At 39.8% G+C, this 11,992-nt stretch overlaps 2 protein-coding genes across 4 annotated transcripts; one reads left to right on the forward strand and one right to left on the reverse strand.

Annotated features, from left to right (window-relative positions):
- Positions 1-2,554: 2,554 nt before the first annotated feature.
- Positions 2,555-6,012, forward strand: grcc10 (gene rich cluster, C10 gene). Of its 3 annotated transcripts, none has more exons than XM_046836799.1 (4): positions 2,555-2,810; positions 2,983-3,082; positions 3,843-4,019; positions 5,455-6,012. In XM_046836799.1, exons 2-4 carry the CDS (start codon positions 3,031-3,033, stop codon positions 5,592-5,594), a joined length of 369 nt encoding a protein of 122 aa, XP_046692755.1. In that variant the 5' UTR covers positions 2,555-2,810; positions 2,983-3,030; the 3' UTR covers positions 5,595-6,012. The 3 variants fall into 3 exon arrangements, with proteins under 3 accessions (XP_046692755.1, XP_046692756.1, XP_046692757.1); XM_046836800.1 differs by having other exon boundaries at positions 3,019-3,082; XM_046836801.1 differs by lacking the exon at positions 2,555-2,810 and adding an exon at positions 2,903-2,921 and having other exon boundaries at positions 3,019-3,082.
- A 1,556-nt stretch (positions 6,013-7,568) lies between these two features.
- Positions 7,569-11,992, reverse strand: srd5a3 (steroid 5 alpha-reductase 3). The gene is made up of 5 exons (XM_046836798.1): positions 11,737-11,992; positions 11,477-11,628; positions 9,913-10,104; positions 8,060-8,185; positions 7,569-7,896 (listed from the first exon to the last, which is right to left on the reverse strand). The coding sequence occupies exons 1-5, from the start codon at positions 11,937-11,939 to the stop codon at positions 7,637-7,639; spliced, it is 933 nt and encodes a 310-aa protein (XP_046692754.1). The 5' UTR covers positions 11,940-11,992; the 3' UTR covers positions 7,569-7,636.

Below are 11,992 nucleotides of genomic sequence, written 5' to 3' on the forward strand. Positions count from 1 at the left end.
ACAAATATCTGTACTTTTTACTTCTTACATTTTCAAAACAGACTCGTTACTTTAGTTTTAATCCATTGATTTGGTGAAATGTTATTTTTTTATTTTCACTGCGCGCCGATTTCAGCCGAACAACCCATTTCCTGTCATTGCACGTTTAATTCACTGGTGTATGTATGTATGTGTGTGTGTATGTATGTATATGTATATTTGGCTGTCAAAATTAAAATTATTTTAAATGGCACGAAATTTTATTAACGCGCTATCAATTCAGCGCACATTTCTGTTTTCCCAAATGTAAATACATAAAAAATAACTAAATATGAAAGAGGCGAAATTAAAACCTTTGGCAAAAAATAAATTAATCCACGACATCCTTTCATTACTTAGATATAAAATGAATAAATAAACTCCAGATAAAAATATTTTCAATCAGTAAACTTTTGTTTTATTTTTGCACCAAGTCTCAAATCAAACACCAAAATCCGCCATGTTTTACCCTCTGGGTGGTGTTTTGTGGGTTTTTCCTCATAATGGTGACACAAACTTAAATTACTGTCTTTATTGATCGTACAGATAAAAACAATACATCATTCAAATCTGTAAAATGTCTATAACTTTATATATATAAGCTTCCTGACTTGACTTGAAGAGGTGCAGTCTCTCCGGTATCACCTCAATAACTGTCCGTGTGGAAACATAGCAAAGGATTTTAATGATGTGCACACATCTCTGCACTGTTATAGCCTTTATATTTAATCACTGTACATATGCTTACATATCAAGTCAAGTCAAGTTTATTTCTGTAGAACTTTTCACAACAGAAATTGTCTCAAAGCAGCTTTACAGAAATCAACAGTGAAGGTGAATAGTGTGTATTTATCCTTGATGAGCAGCCGTGGCGACTGTGGCAAGGAAAAACTCCCTTAGATGTAATGAGGAAGAAACCTTGAGAGGAACGATCTATGATTAAAGACTTCCCTGGTTTGATTCTTACCTTTAGTTTCATATTAAACATTATAAGAAGTTTTTAAAAACAGAACAATGAAAGATCATTAAAATTGGTTGCTGGTAAATCATGGTATATCAGTGGTGCAGGTGTTGGAGATGTGGTTCTTGTACCTGAGTCACTTCTCATAGACTTTGAGTTACTGAGAGAATGTACAGGAAGGAGAAATTTTTACCCTCCAAAATCATGATCTAAGAGAAAACGGTGGTCTCTTAACTATAGAAAAGCCAAGAGTCCAATAAGCAAAGCCTTGTTTGCCACCCCTGTGGTAGTGTAGTGGTTAGTGATGCGGTCTCTGCTATCTGACTCACCCGGTTCAATTCCTACCCTTAGCTTTCCTTTAAATTGTTTAAAAGTTTTAAAAAGAACCAAAAAGGTCCTAAAAATCAGGTTCTTGCAGGAGATCCTGTGGCTCAATTGGAAGAGCTTTGCCTCTGTGTTGAGAGGTTGCTGGTTCAAACCCCGGCCAGGGCTCAAAGTTAAGAGTGTGGAAGGTTCTGGTGGCTCTAGTAAGGAAGGTGTCAGAAATGGCTGCGTGGAAGGTTGGATGTGGATGGTTTCGGAGGGCGTATCCTGAAGCAGGGGGCAATATCCGGGCATCTGCCCCCCCAGCATCTGAGAAGCTGAAAACAGGGGGTTATGAAGCAAAAAGGTCCAAAAAAGTATTGACTTAGTTTTGCATATATAGGGAAAATTTCTGCCAAAAACCTATCACCCTCATTTTTTCTGAGGCTGTGAAGCAGCAGGTCTTCACAACCTTTGTTTACAGTCAACCACTTCATTGCTCACCACAGAGTACTTTCCACACAGCTTACCCAGTGCAGGGAGAAGCCAGATTTGAACCAGCAACCTCTGAGCTCAGAGGCAAGGCTTTTATCACAAAGCCATCAAGTCCCACAACACACCTTCTTTTTTTGGGGGGGTTTATCCTTCGTTTCATGGTTCAACGACAGAAACACAGAAAGCAGGATTCGAACCCTGAACCCCACCAACAGCGAAATACCAGTCTTAACCCACTGAACCATCGGGAAGGACCAGCTGTGATGATTGTTTAGAGCAAGTCTATCTTTTCTTTCAAACCATCAACACAAGAATATAATGCTAAAGACAGACATAGGAAGCAAACCCATAACGTGACTAGCAGGGACAAAGCAGGATTCGAACCCTGATTCACACCATTAGCAAGGCACCAGCATTAACCCACTGAACCATCAGGAAGGACAAGCTAGGAAGCTTATTTAGAGATTCTGAAATATACTTTGGGCCGTTGTGTGCGAGCAGTGTGAAGCTGAACAGAAAAGTAACAGCTGCACTTTTTATTCCTCTTTTCTAATTTTGTTTTATTGTATTTAATTGCAACTTCAAATTATATTTATGTATAGTAACAAACAAACAAATAAATAAATAAATGTACTTTAACAATTTCGACTGCTATAATATCTGTTCCGTGTTCTTTTTTCCTTTTTTTTTTTTTTAAGTTGTTGCACACGCGCGCTTTTGTTGGGCGCACCGCTCGGTGCAACACCAGGAAGCGTCCCTGTAGTTGACGCTTCTGTGTGTAGCAGTATAGCGTTATTATTATTTTTCTTCCTCACCCGTATTTCTACAAACCCCTCCTTCTGCACTACGATTGGTAAAAATCATCTGCGATCTGTATTGCCATTGGTTGATAGTCCCTAAACCTTCTGTGATTGGCCAATATTGCGCTGGACGGCTATGGAGCTGCTCAGCTGACCGAAAGCGGGTAGTAGAGAAAGAAACCGACGCGTAGGTGTGACTTTAATGTCGTTTTGATTGTCAGAAGTGCAGGCAGGTAGGAAACATTTACTGTAAATATTTGTGTATATATAATATATTTACTGTTAGAACTGCAAGGATATAAGTGCCAAGGATTCGTTTAGGATTGTTATAGCTGTAAATATTGGTAAATGTTCTTACTATTAATGTGTCCAACATGTCCATGTCCATGTTTATGTTTTTATTAGATCAAATAAATCAGTGCTTGGTGTGTGTCTCATCAGAAACACCCCGGAATGGCATCAGCTCCTGCTCAGCAGCCCACACTGACTATAGAACAAGCCCGAGGTAAGGATGAAGTCCTGTGTGTGTGTGTGTGTGTTTATCAATTAAATTCACACAGATAAATAGATTCTAAAATGTGAATTTCTTTGTTAATACCTATAAGTTTATCTCTAATGAGTGAAGAAACCTTGAGAGGAACCAGACTCAGAACTCATCCTCATCTGGGTGGCACCAAATGTCTATTGATCACAGTTCCATCCATCACTTACATGCGAAACTCTTCATGCCAATTGTAGTCCAAAGCCTTTCTATTCATTACAATCCAAATCCAATCACTTTTACTATTTGACTATGTTTCCGAGAATCGGACGCTAATAAACAACAGCAAATGCCAAAACTGCACGTCAGTGAATAGGAAGGCTACGAGTTACATTTCAGGATTCTGGAACTAAACATGCACAGCAGGGAAGCTCAGATCTGGCAACCGATTGCTGGGCTTTTGTAGGAATTCATTTAAAATACAATTAAATGTCCCACCAAATTTTCTAGGAATTTTCCCAAATTATCAACACAATGTGGTGTAACCTTATTTAATTTTAGGGTTTTGTGAGGCGACACAACTAATCAGCAACAAGCAGACCTCCTTGCCCCACCCACCCCTATCAGAACCGTTCGTTCTCATTGATATCAGGTCCCAGCAGGTACTAAACAGGTCCAAACTGAAACTTTTGGACTAACGTGGGAATAAAACCAGTTTGCAGCGTTTATTTCCGTTCTGGAAAACAAACCCGATCTTGTGCTTACTCATATGATCGTGTTGCAGTGGTGCTGAGCGAGGTGATCCAGGCATTCTCTGTGCCCGAGAACGCGTCTCGGATGGAGGAGGCGAGGGAAAGTGCCAGCAATGACATGGGTAAGATGCTCCAGCTGGTTCTCCCTGTGGCCACACAAATCCAGCAAGAGGTGATCAAGGCCTACGGCTTCAACAATGAAGGAGAGGGTGAGGAACTTTAAATGGGGAAAACTGTACAACCAGAAATGTGGTGCAGAATGCTGGATCTGACATTGTGACCATTGATTAAAATGTCCTTTATGGCCCTCTATAGATTGATCAGTTTTTCAATGCAGGATATAACGTGCATGTTCTATCACTATTCTACATATTATATGAGTGAATGATTAATTTAATTATTGTATATAGAATGAAAACTCAACTCACCATAATGCAGAATCAGTGCGAGCTGTTTCTGGTGGACAGTAAGAACTGTACTTAAGTAGCTTTTCCGCGTATCTATACTTCACTGAAGTGTTTCCATTCTGGAAGGCTTTTACTTTTCACTCCGTTACATTTTGTGAAATCAGTCTTTTTATTTATGAGGATAAAAACATAACTGGTCAAACACGCAGCAAACAACCAATCAGGGTCGAGCGCGCTGTTTTGAACGTGTTCTGATTGGCGATTGGTGGTTTCTACTGATCACCAACAGACAGTTCAGCATCAGGTTTTGGACTCATGATCATTTGAATAGTAGAAGTTTAAAAGGAGCATTTTTACTTTTACTGGAGTCATATTTTACTTTGTGTGCCTCTACTTTTATTTAAGAATGTGGTTTGTGTACTTCGCCCACCACTGATACCCAGAAGTGCAAAAAGCATATATATATATATATATATATATATATATATATATATATATATATATATATATATATATATATATATATACACACACACACATAATAAACATATTATAGGAGTTTAAAGACTGAGGTACAGGTGCAGAGACCAGCTCAGTATGCATTCATTGATGTACAGAGAAAAAAGGTGAAAGCGCAGACCACAAAATAGAAATAAAATTAAAAAATTATTCATATGTTATGTTCATATGTTATTTAATATTCTATTTACTGTGGGTTATTATATGATGTATACCAGTGGAGGGGGATTTGTTATAAGTTATGAATTAGTTGTAGCTCTGTTGTAGCTCAGTGGTTAAGGCTCCGTGTTACTGATCAAATGGTCATGGGTTCAAGCCCGGATATTGCCAAGCTGCCACTCCTGGGGCCCTTGAGGAAGGCCCGTAACAACCAGTACTCCAGAGTCGCTGTATCATGTCTGACCCAGGCTTCCTAACATCACGTGTATATGTAGAAAGAATTTTGCATACTACAGTAGCATTATTTCATTGTTCAGGTGTAATTTGTTGGTCTTGGACTGAATAATAGAGAAATAGTCGTCTCGCATTGCAAGATAATTATGGAGACATATGAAACTTGGTAGTGTCCATGATAGTCGAGTTACAGATTTTAGAATGGTGATCGACAGAACTCCTGGCTTTTCTCCTGGATTCTGTACGCTCATGATTTCAATCTCACTTGCAGTCAAGTCGTTTGACCTGAGCTCGTCCTTTTTTTTGGTTTTTGCTCATTGTCCAGGTGTCCTAAAGTTCGCCAGACTGATAAAGATGTACGAATCTCAGGACCCAGAGATCGCCGGCATGTCACTCAAGCTGAAGTCTCTTCTCCTACCCCCTCTGTCGACTCCGCCCATCGGTGGTGGAATCCCGGCCTCCTAAATTCAACTAAATCAATATCTATGTCTCTGGGGTTCAATAATTTTACCCACAGTTACTGTCAAAAATATTGAAGTTTTCCAGACTATAAGACTGAAACAGCCGTACACTGATACATGTCTCACCGCAAGGGAATATTCCAGAACAGTGATGGAAATGCATCGTCTTCAACTTCGCAGTCTGTGGCATAAGGAGCAAAAGTACATAAATCCTATCAGTTATAGTCTGGAAAACCCACTCTTCAAATCTTGAACTCCTTATATTCGCATGGCATTCCCACTCTTTGTATTACATCTAATACTCTCAAACATATTTATTTATATTTGTATGTCTTTGTGTATTGTCCAAAGTCTTTTGCAAATTCAATTCTGCTGCTGCCATTTTTTGCCTATTCCTAATAAATAGAAAACACTAATCTAAAGTATTTTGCAGAAATATTTTCTTCAATTAATATCCAGTTCTTTAGTGATATCACGCCACCATAGTGTGTGTTACAGTACTAAAGGCTTCAAAAGAGCATATAGTAAGAAAGTGGTTGCATTAAACTCTAGTCTCAAAGCAACAGGTCAAAATTAGTTAATTTCATTTGCTGATTGAATTTTAATAGAGTTGTGCATATAATTAGGTTTATATGTGCATATGGTCTAAATTGCAGCAGATCCAGGCTACAGAAAAACATCTGCCAGAGCTGCCAGTTTCCTTGTGCATGAGACCATTGTTCAGTAAAATTTTCTGTTTAAGAAAAATAGTATTCATAGGGTTTTGTGGGTTTTTTTTTTTTACATTTTGTGTTATGTATTAATTTTCAGCATGCAATAAAATTTTGACCTGCATCAATACTGTGTCTCACAATACTCTCACAATCTATTCCAATATGCTCACAGTATCAAAATACTTTTTCTCCAAATACTCACTGCTTCACAAAACTCACAATAATCTCTCTCACAGCAATAACTTTCTCACAATACTCTCACAAAACTCTTCGTCTTAGAACTCTTTTAATACTCTCATAAAAACTCACTGCCTTACAAAACTGTCTCACAATACTTTCACTGTCTCAAAACTCCTCTCACAATACTTTCACTGTCTCAAAACTCCTCTCACAATACTCTCACTGTCTCAAAACTCTCTCACAATACTCTCACTGTCTCAAAACTCGCACAATACTCTCACTGTCTTAAAACTACAATACTCTCACTGTCTCGAACTCTCACTGTCTCAAAACTCTCTCACAATACTCTCACTGTCTCAAAACTCTCACAGTACTCTCACTGTCTCAAAACTCACACAATACTCACAGTCTCTCAAAACTCTCTCACTGTCTCTCACAAAACTCGGTTTTACAATACTCTTACTGTCTCACAGTACTCTCAGTCTCACAATATTCTCACTGTCTCACAAAACTCAGTCTTACAATTCACTCACAGACTCACAATACTATCTCACACAACTGTTTCACAATACTCTCATTGTCTCAAAACTCCTCTCACAAAACTCTGGTTTACAATACTCTCACTGTCTCACAGTACTCTCACTGTCTTACAATTCTGTCTGACAATACGCTCACAATTCTGTCTCACAATACTCTCACTGTCTCACAAAACTCTTGCACAATACTCTCACAATACTGTTAGTCTTACAATTCTGTCTGACAATACTCTCACAATTCTTTGTCTTACAATATTCTCTTTGTCTCACAAAACTCAGTCTTACAATACTCTCACAGACTCACAATACTCTCTCTCACAAAACTGTTTCACAATACTCTCATTGTCTAAAAACTCTCTCACAGTCTCACAATACTCTATCTTAAAACTCTGTCTCACAATAATCTCAGTCTCTTAAAACTCTCTCACAATACTCTGTCTCAATACTCCCACAGTCCCAAAAAATCTCACTGTCTCACAATGCCCACTGCCTTACAAAACTCAGTCTTACAATGATTACACAGTCTCACAAAATGAGTTGAGTAACGTCTTCAGTCATGTATTATATTTAATCACATTCGTTCCAACATGCTTATTAAAGACAAAAGAAAATGATTATCAGAGTAGGAATGGAATGATGGCTTTACGCTCAGGTGGATATGTTTTAAATGTCCTTCTGTAATACTCATGACAGAGATGAGCCGCTAGTACTTGATTGCAGAGAACGTAGAGCACAACGAGCCACCATGTGAATGAGCTGCACCCACAGCAGATGCTCAGGGCTGTGTAGATCAGCAGCTCAGCAAGGTAGTGAGGACAGGACACCCGCTCGAACCAGCCGCCGTGTGGCATCCTGTGGGCGAACGTCTCCACCCGACCTAATGGTAATGGTAACAAAGGTTAATTATTAATACAGGCTTCTCTTAACGTCTTTATTGATGTGTGATGATCATTCATAGCACTGGAATAGATTTATGGAAAAGTGAAAATACTCATTATAAATAATACGCAATAAACTGCTGAGTAACTGCGAGTTGTTACCAGAGCTGCTAGTGCGCAGGCTGGCGAGCAGCGAGAGCGAGCGGTGCTGCAGCAATGAAGCCCAAAGGAACAGCAAGACTCCTGCTATGTGCCATATGGACTGTGAGAAGGTCAGAACAGAGATCCCTGAAAGAATGAGAGAAAGATAGAGAGATGAACGACATCTAATCAGCATATTTGATATCTACGGGTTCTTAACTCAACGTGATATATGGACAAAATACTGGTATATATCATATGTGGTTCTTTTCCAAACTGCTTCCACTAAGTTGTACACACAATTGTATCGGGGTGCAGTAAAATAAAATGTTTCCCTTCACGTGAACTAGGAGACCCGAACCTGTTCCAGGTGCACAAAGCAAGCTCCAAGAAGATATGCTTTCCATGGGAAAAGCATTGGAAAGCATGTAAAAGCATTGAGTGGCCTGCTGTAGAGCTATAAACCCTACTGAACACCTTTGGGACGAATGTGAACTCCTCACCTGACCTACATCAGGACCAGGCATCACCCTTGTGGCTAAATGATTCTCCACACATTTCCACGAGCACACTTCAAAATCTAGTGAAACATCTACTCAGAAGTGTGAAGGTTATTATAACAGCAAATGAGGACTAAATATGAAATGGATTCTCTATGTGGATACTCCAGTGGGTCACAGGTTTCCATCAAAAAGTCTCTTCAAACACACTCATGCGAATCTCATCATTTGAAGGCAAAGTATTAAACTCTTGGTAGCACACATACACTTTCTGTCTGTGTCATTCAGGAAAAAAGCACAAATGGACTCTCAGGGCTAAACCTACTTTGATCCGGAAGGTTCCACTAAACCCTGAAGCAACTGTCGAAGGAGCTGAAGGCATCAAAACTATGAACATCCGATATTAAGAGTGTCCTACATCATCATAGCATAAAATATATTGTAGCTGTGTCCTCCTAGAAAAAGGGGATGCAGCACTTCAAAGAAGAGAGAGCTTTATAAGTAAGAAGGATTATCTAGAAATACAGAAGTTTCTATTCTTTCAGATACCAGTGATTCTGTCCCTTTCTTCTTTCTTGGATCTGCCTGATTCATCGTGACGCCCTACTTCTGGGTGGACTTCTCTTTGTCTGAAAACCATTCTCTGCAGCCGAATCCACATGAACGGGCTAACAGGACTGTCGCAAAAGTGAGTGCACCCCTCACACTTCAGCAACCATTTTATTATATCTTTTCGAGGGACAATACTATAGAAATTAAGCTTGGTGTAGTCAATGTGCAGCTTGTATAGCAGTTCAGATTTAATGACAACATACAGCCACGAGGCTACAGGGCTAAAAGAAGATCAGTAAAACCCTGAAACTGAGTTACAGGACAGTGGTCAGGGTCATACAGAGGTTTTCCAAGACCAGGTTCCACTCGGAACAGACCTCACAAGGGGTAAAAAGTACAAATGAAAAGTGTGTATTGCCTACAGTCAAGCATGGTGGTGGTAGCATCATGGTCTGGGGCTGCATGAGTGCTGCTGGTACTGGGGAATGAAACATGGATTCCAACACATGTACTGTGATATTCCCAAACAGAAAGGCAGTGCATAAACAGAACATTAAAACTACCCCAAGCACACTGCCAAGATTACAACTGCATTGCTGGGAAAGCTTAAGGTGATGGAGTGTTCTCCAGTATGTCTCCAGACCTGAACCCTATTGAGCACCTGTGGAGCATCCTCAAGCGGAAGGTGGAGAAGCACCATGTGTCTAACATCCAGCAGCTCTGTGATGGCAGTGCTAGATAACAATGGTGTTCACACAAATTATTGACACTTATATAAATATTGACTGTACCATACTTTTAATCACATGACCTCCTTCTTACCTTCTGTAGTCAGTGAGGCGTTTACAGACAGGACAGTCAATCCTAGCAGGATGTAATAGCTCAAGCCAAATGCATATTGAACGATATTGATCAGTCCATCAGAGAAGACGCTGACCCAGAGGCACTCTAGCAAGCGCCTGAAGGAATGGATCCACACGAGAGCTTGTAGCACCAAGATGGTCAGCTTAATTTCTGCAGTGGAGACAGCACAAGACATGGTTATATACACTCAAGGTCCACTTTAATAGGAACACCTGTTTATGTTCAATTGAACATTCATGCAGTTAAATGAGGGGATGCATAACATCAGACAGATACAGGTTGAAGAGCTTCAGTGTGCACAAAAAAGGGTGATCTTTGTGACTTTGGTTGTGGGCTGGTCAGAGTATTTCAGAAACAGGAGGTTTCCCACTCAACACAGGAATAAAATGTCCTCTCTGCACGGGGAGAAACACTTTGTTTCATGAGAGATTAAAAAGAATGAGCACACTACATGTGGCATCAGTGATTCACCTCAAGAGGTCACTCTCAAAATGAAAGCAGACCTTTTTAGCCGCTCTAGCAACGGCCGCAACCTGGAAAAACTATTGTTAGTAGTCAACTATTGTGCCGATTTTATCGGTAAAACCAATGAATCGGTCGACCTCTAATCTGTATTAATTTAGATAATAACTCTGTACACCCAGGGAAAGTGGGCAAGCAGCTCAGAGTGCATATAAAACATTGATAATAGAAGACCACATCAGGTTTCCACTCCTGCACAAAAAAAGAAGAATCTGAGGCCATCATGAGGACGGACTCATTGAACCTAAACCTAAAGTGATGCACAGAGTGATTATTTTCTCAATTTTTTTCTGGAGGACCAGTCAAAACATTTTCCTGACCATTTTCTTACAACAAAGAGTTTCCACACACAGAACCATCGTTCACTCCTGCCAAAATCCCAGTTTCTGAAATACTCCGACCAGCCCATCTGACATCTACAAGCAGGCCACGGTTAACCTCACAGAGATTCATGCTTCTTCCCTGGTCTTGATGTTTGATGTAAACATTAGAGGTCGACCAATTAATCAGCACTGATATTTGGTCGCTGGAACGACAAAAATCCATACCGATAGTTTTTCCAGCTTCTCGTCCGCTCTTATTACGAGAGCGGCCTCTAGAGGCGAATCACTGAAGCCAAGTGCTGTTTGTTTTTGCACACGAGACTGCGCGCTGCACGGAGAGCGCTATATTAAATGTATTATTTATTAAAAAATATAATAATATTAATTAATAAATTCATATTTATTTGCATTAGCACATTTTCATGCTGTTTTTTGGGTAATAAAGTTCAGTACTATTTTAGATATCGGTTGATTAATCGGTTATCGGCAAGTACGATCCAAACTAAATATCGGTAAAAATCCACTATCGGTCGACCTCTAGTGAACAATATCTGAAACCTTTCTCCTGTATCTGCATGACTGATCAACCAAAACATGCAATGCGCTTGTTGATGCTGATAACTAAATAAATAGCAGTATCTCTTTTTCACGGTATTACTCTTTTTTATTAAAAGTACCTCCCCATGCAGTTTTAGGTTCTCCAGTTAGAAAACCAAGCAGATCCCACAGGAAGACCGGGAGCTGCTCCTGGAGGAACACAGTGCGCAGGGAGAAGAAGAGAAGAAGTCCATTCCAGAAGACAGACACGGCATAGAAATGCCAGAACCATCTGCAGAGGATGTACAAGGGATAGGGTAATGTTGTAGTATAATAGGAAGGAAATATGTTCTAGATTTCAGATGATCATTAAAGCAACAATGCTTTAACACATCAGCACCTTTTCGGAACATAAAGTAAAGGGACGTTTCTGGGCTGCTGGGTCTGTGCTATAGTTTTCCCATAACGAATAAAAGCCTGGAAGATATACTCGAGCTCTCCCGGTAATGTGAGAGAGAATTTACAAATACCGAAAGCTATTAGAAAACACAACGCTAACAATAACCACACAATATCCACAGTTTGAAGTGCAACCAGCATCATAGCAACATGACGGAGTTCACTGGGGGAAGCATTCCGTCGGAAAACGAGTTGTG

The sequence above is a fragment of the Silurus meridionalis genome, chromosome 23 (assembly GCF_014805685.1).
Source record: "Silurus meridionalis isolate SWU-2019-XX chromosome 23, ASM1480568v1, whole genome shotgun sequence".
NCBI classification, from domain to species: domain Eukaryota; kingdom Metazoa; phylum Chordata; class Actinopteri; order Siluriformes; family Siluridae; genus Silurus; species Silurus meridionalis.

What these genes read in the sequence shown, in the direction of transcription:
- grcc10 (XM_046836799.1), top strand. Translation starts at nt 3,031, where the DNA reads ATGGCATCAGCTCCTGCTCAGCAGCCCACACTGACTATAGAACAAGCC. An exon ending in GACTATAGAACAAGCCCGAG is followed by an intron (nt 3,083 to 3,842) that starts GTAAGGATGAAG and finishes ATCGTGTTGCAG; the next exon opens with TGGTGCTGAGCGAGGTGATC. An exon ending in CTTCAACAATGAAGGAGAGG is followed by an intron (nt 4,020 to 5,454) that starts GTGAGGAACTTT and finishes CTCATTGTCCAG; the next exon opens with GTGTCCTAAAGTTCGCCAGA.
- srd5a3 (XM_046836798.1), bottom strand. Translation starts at nt 11,939, where the DNA reads ATGATGCTGGTTGCACTTCAAACTGTGGATATTGTGTGGTTATTGTTA. An exon ending in TTACTTTATGTTCCGAAAAG is followed by an intron (nt 11,629 to 11,736) that starts GTGCTGATGTGT and finishes CATCCTCTGCAG; the next exon opens with ATGGTTCTGGCATTTCTATG. An exon ending in CCTGCGCACTAGCAGCTCTG is followed by an intron (nt 7,897 to 8,059) that starts GTAACAACTCGC and finishes CATTACCATTAG; the next exon opens with GTCGGGTGGAGACGTTCGCC.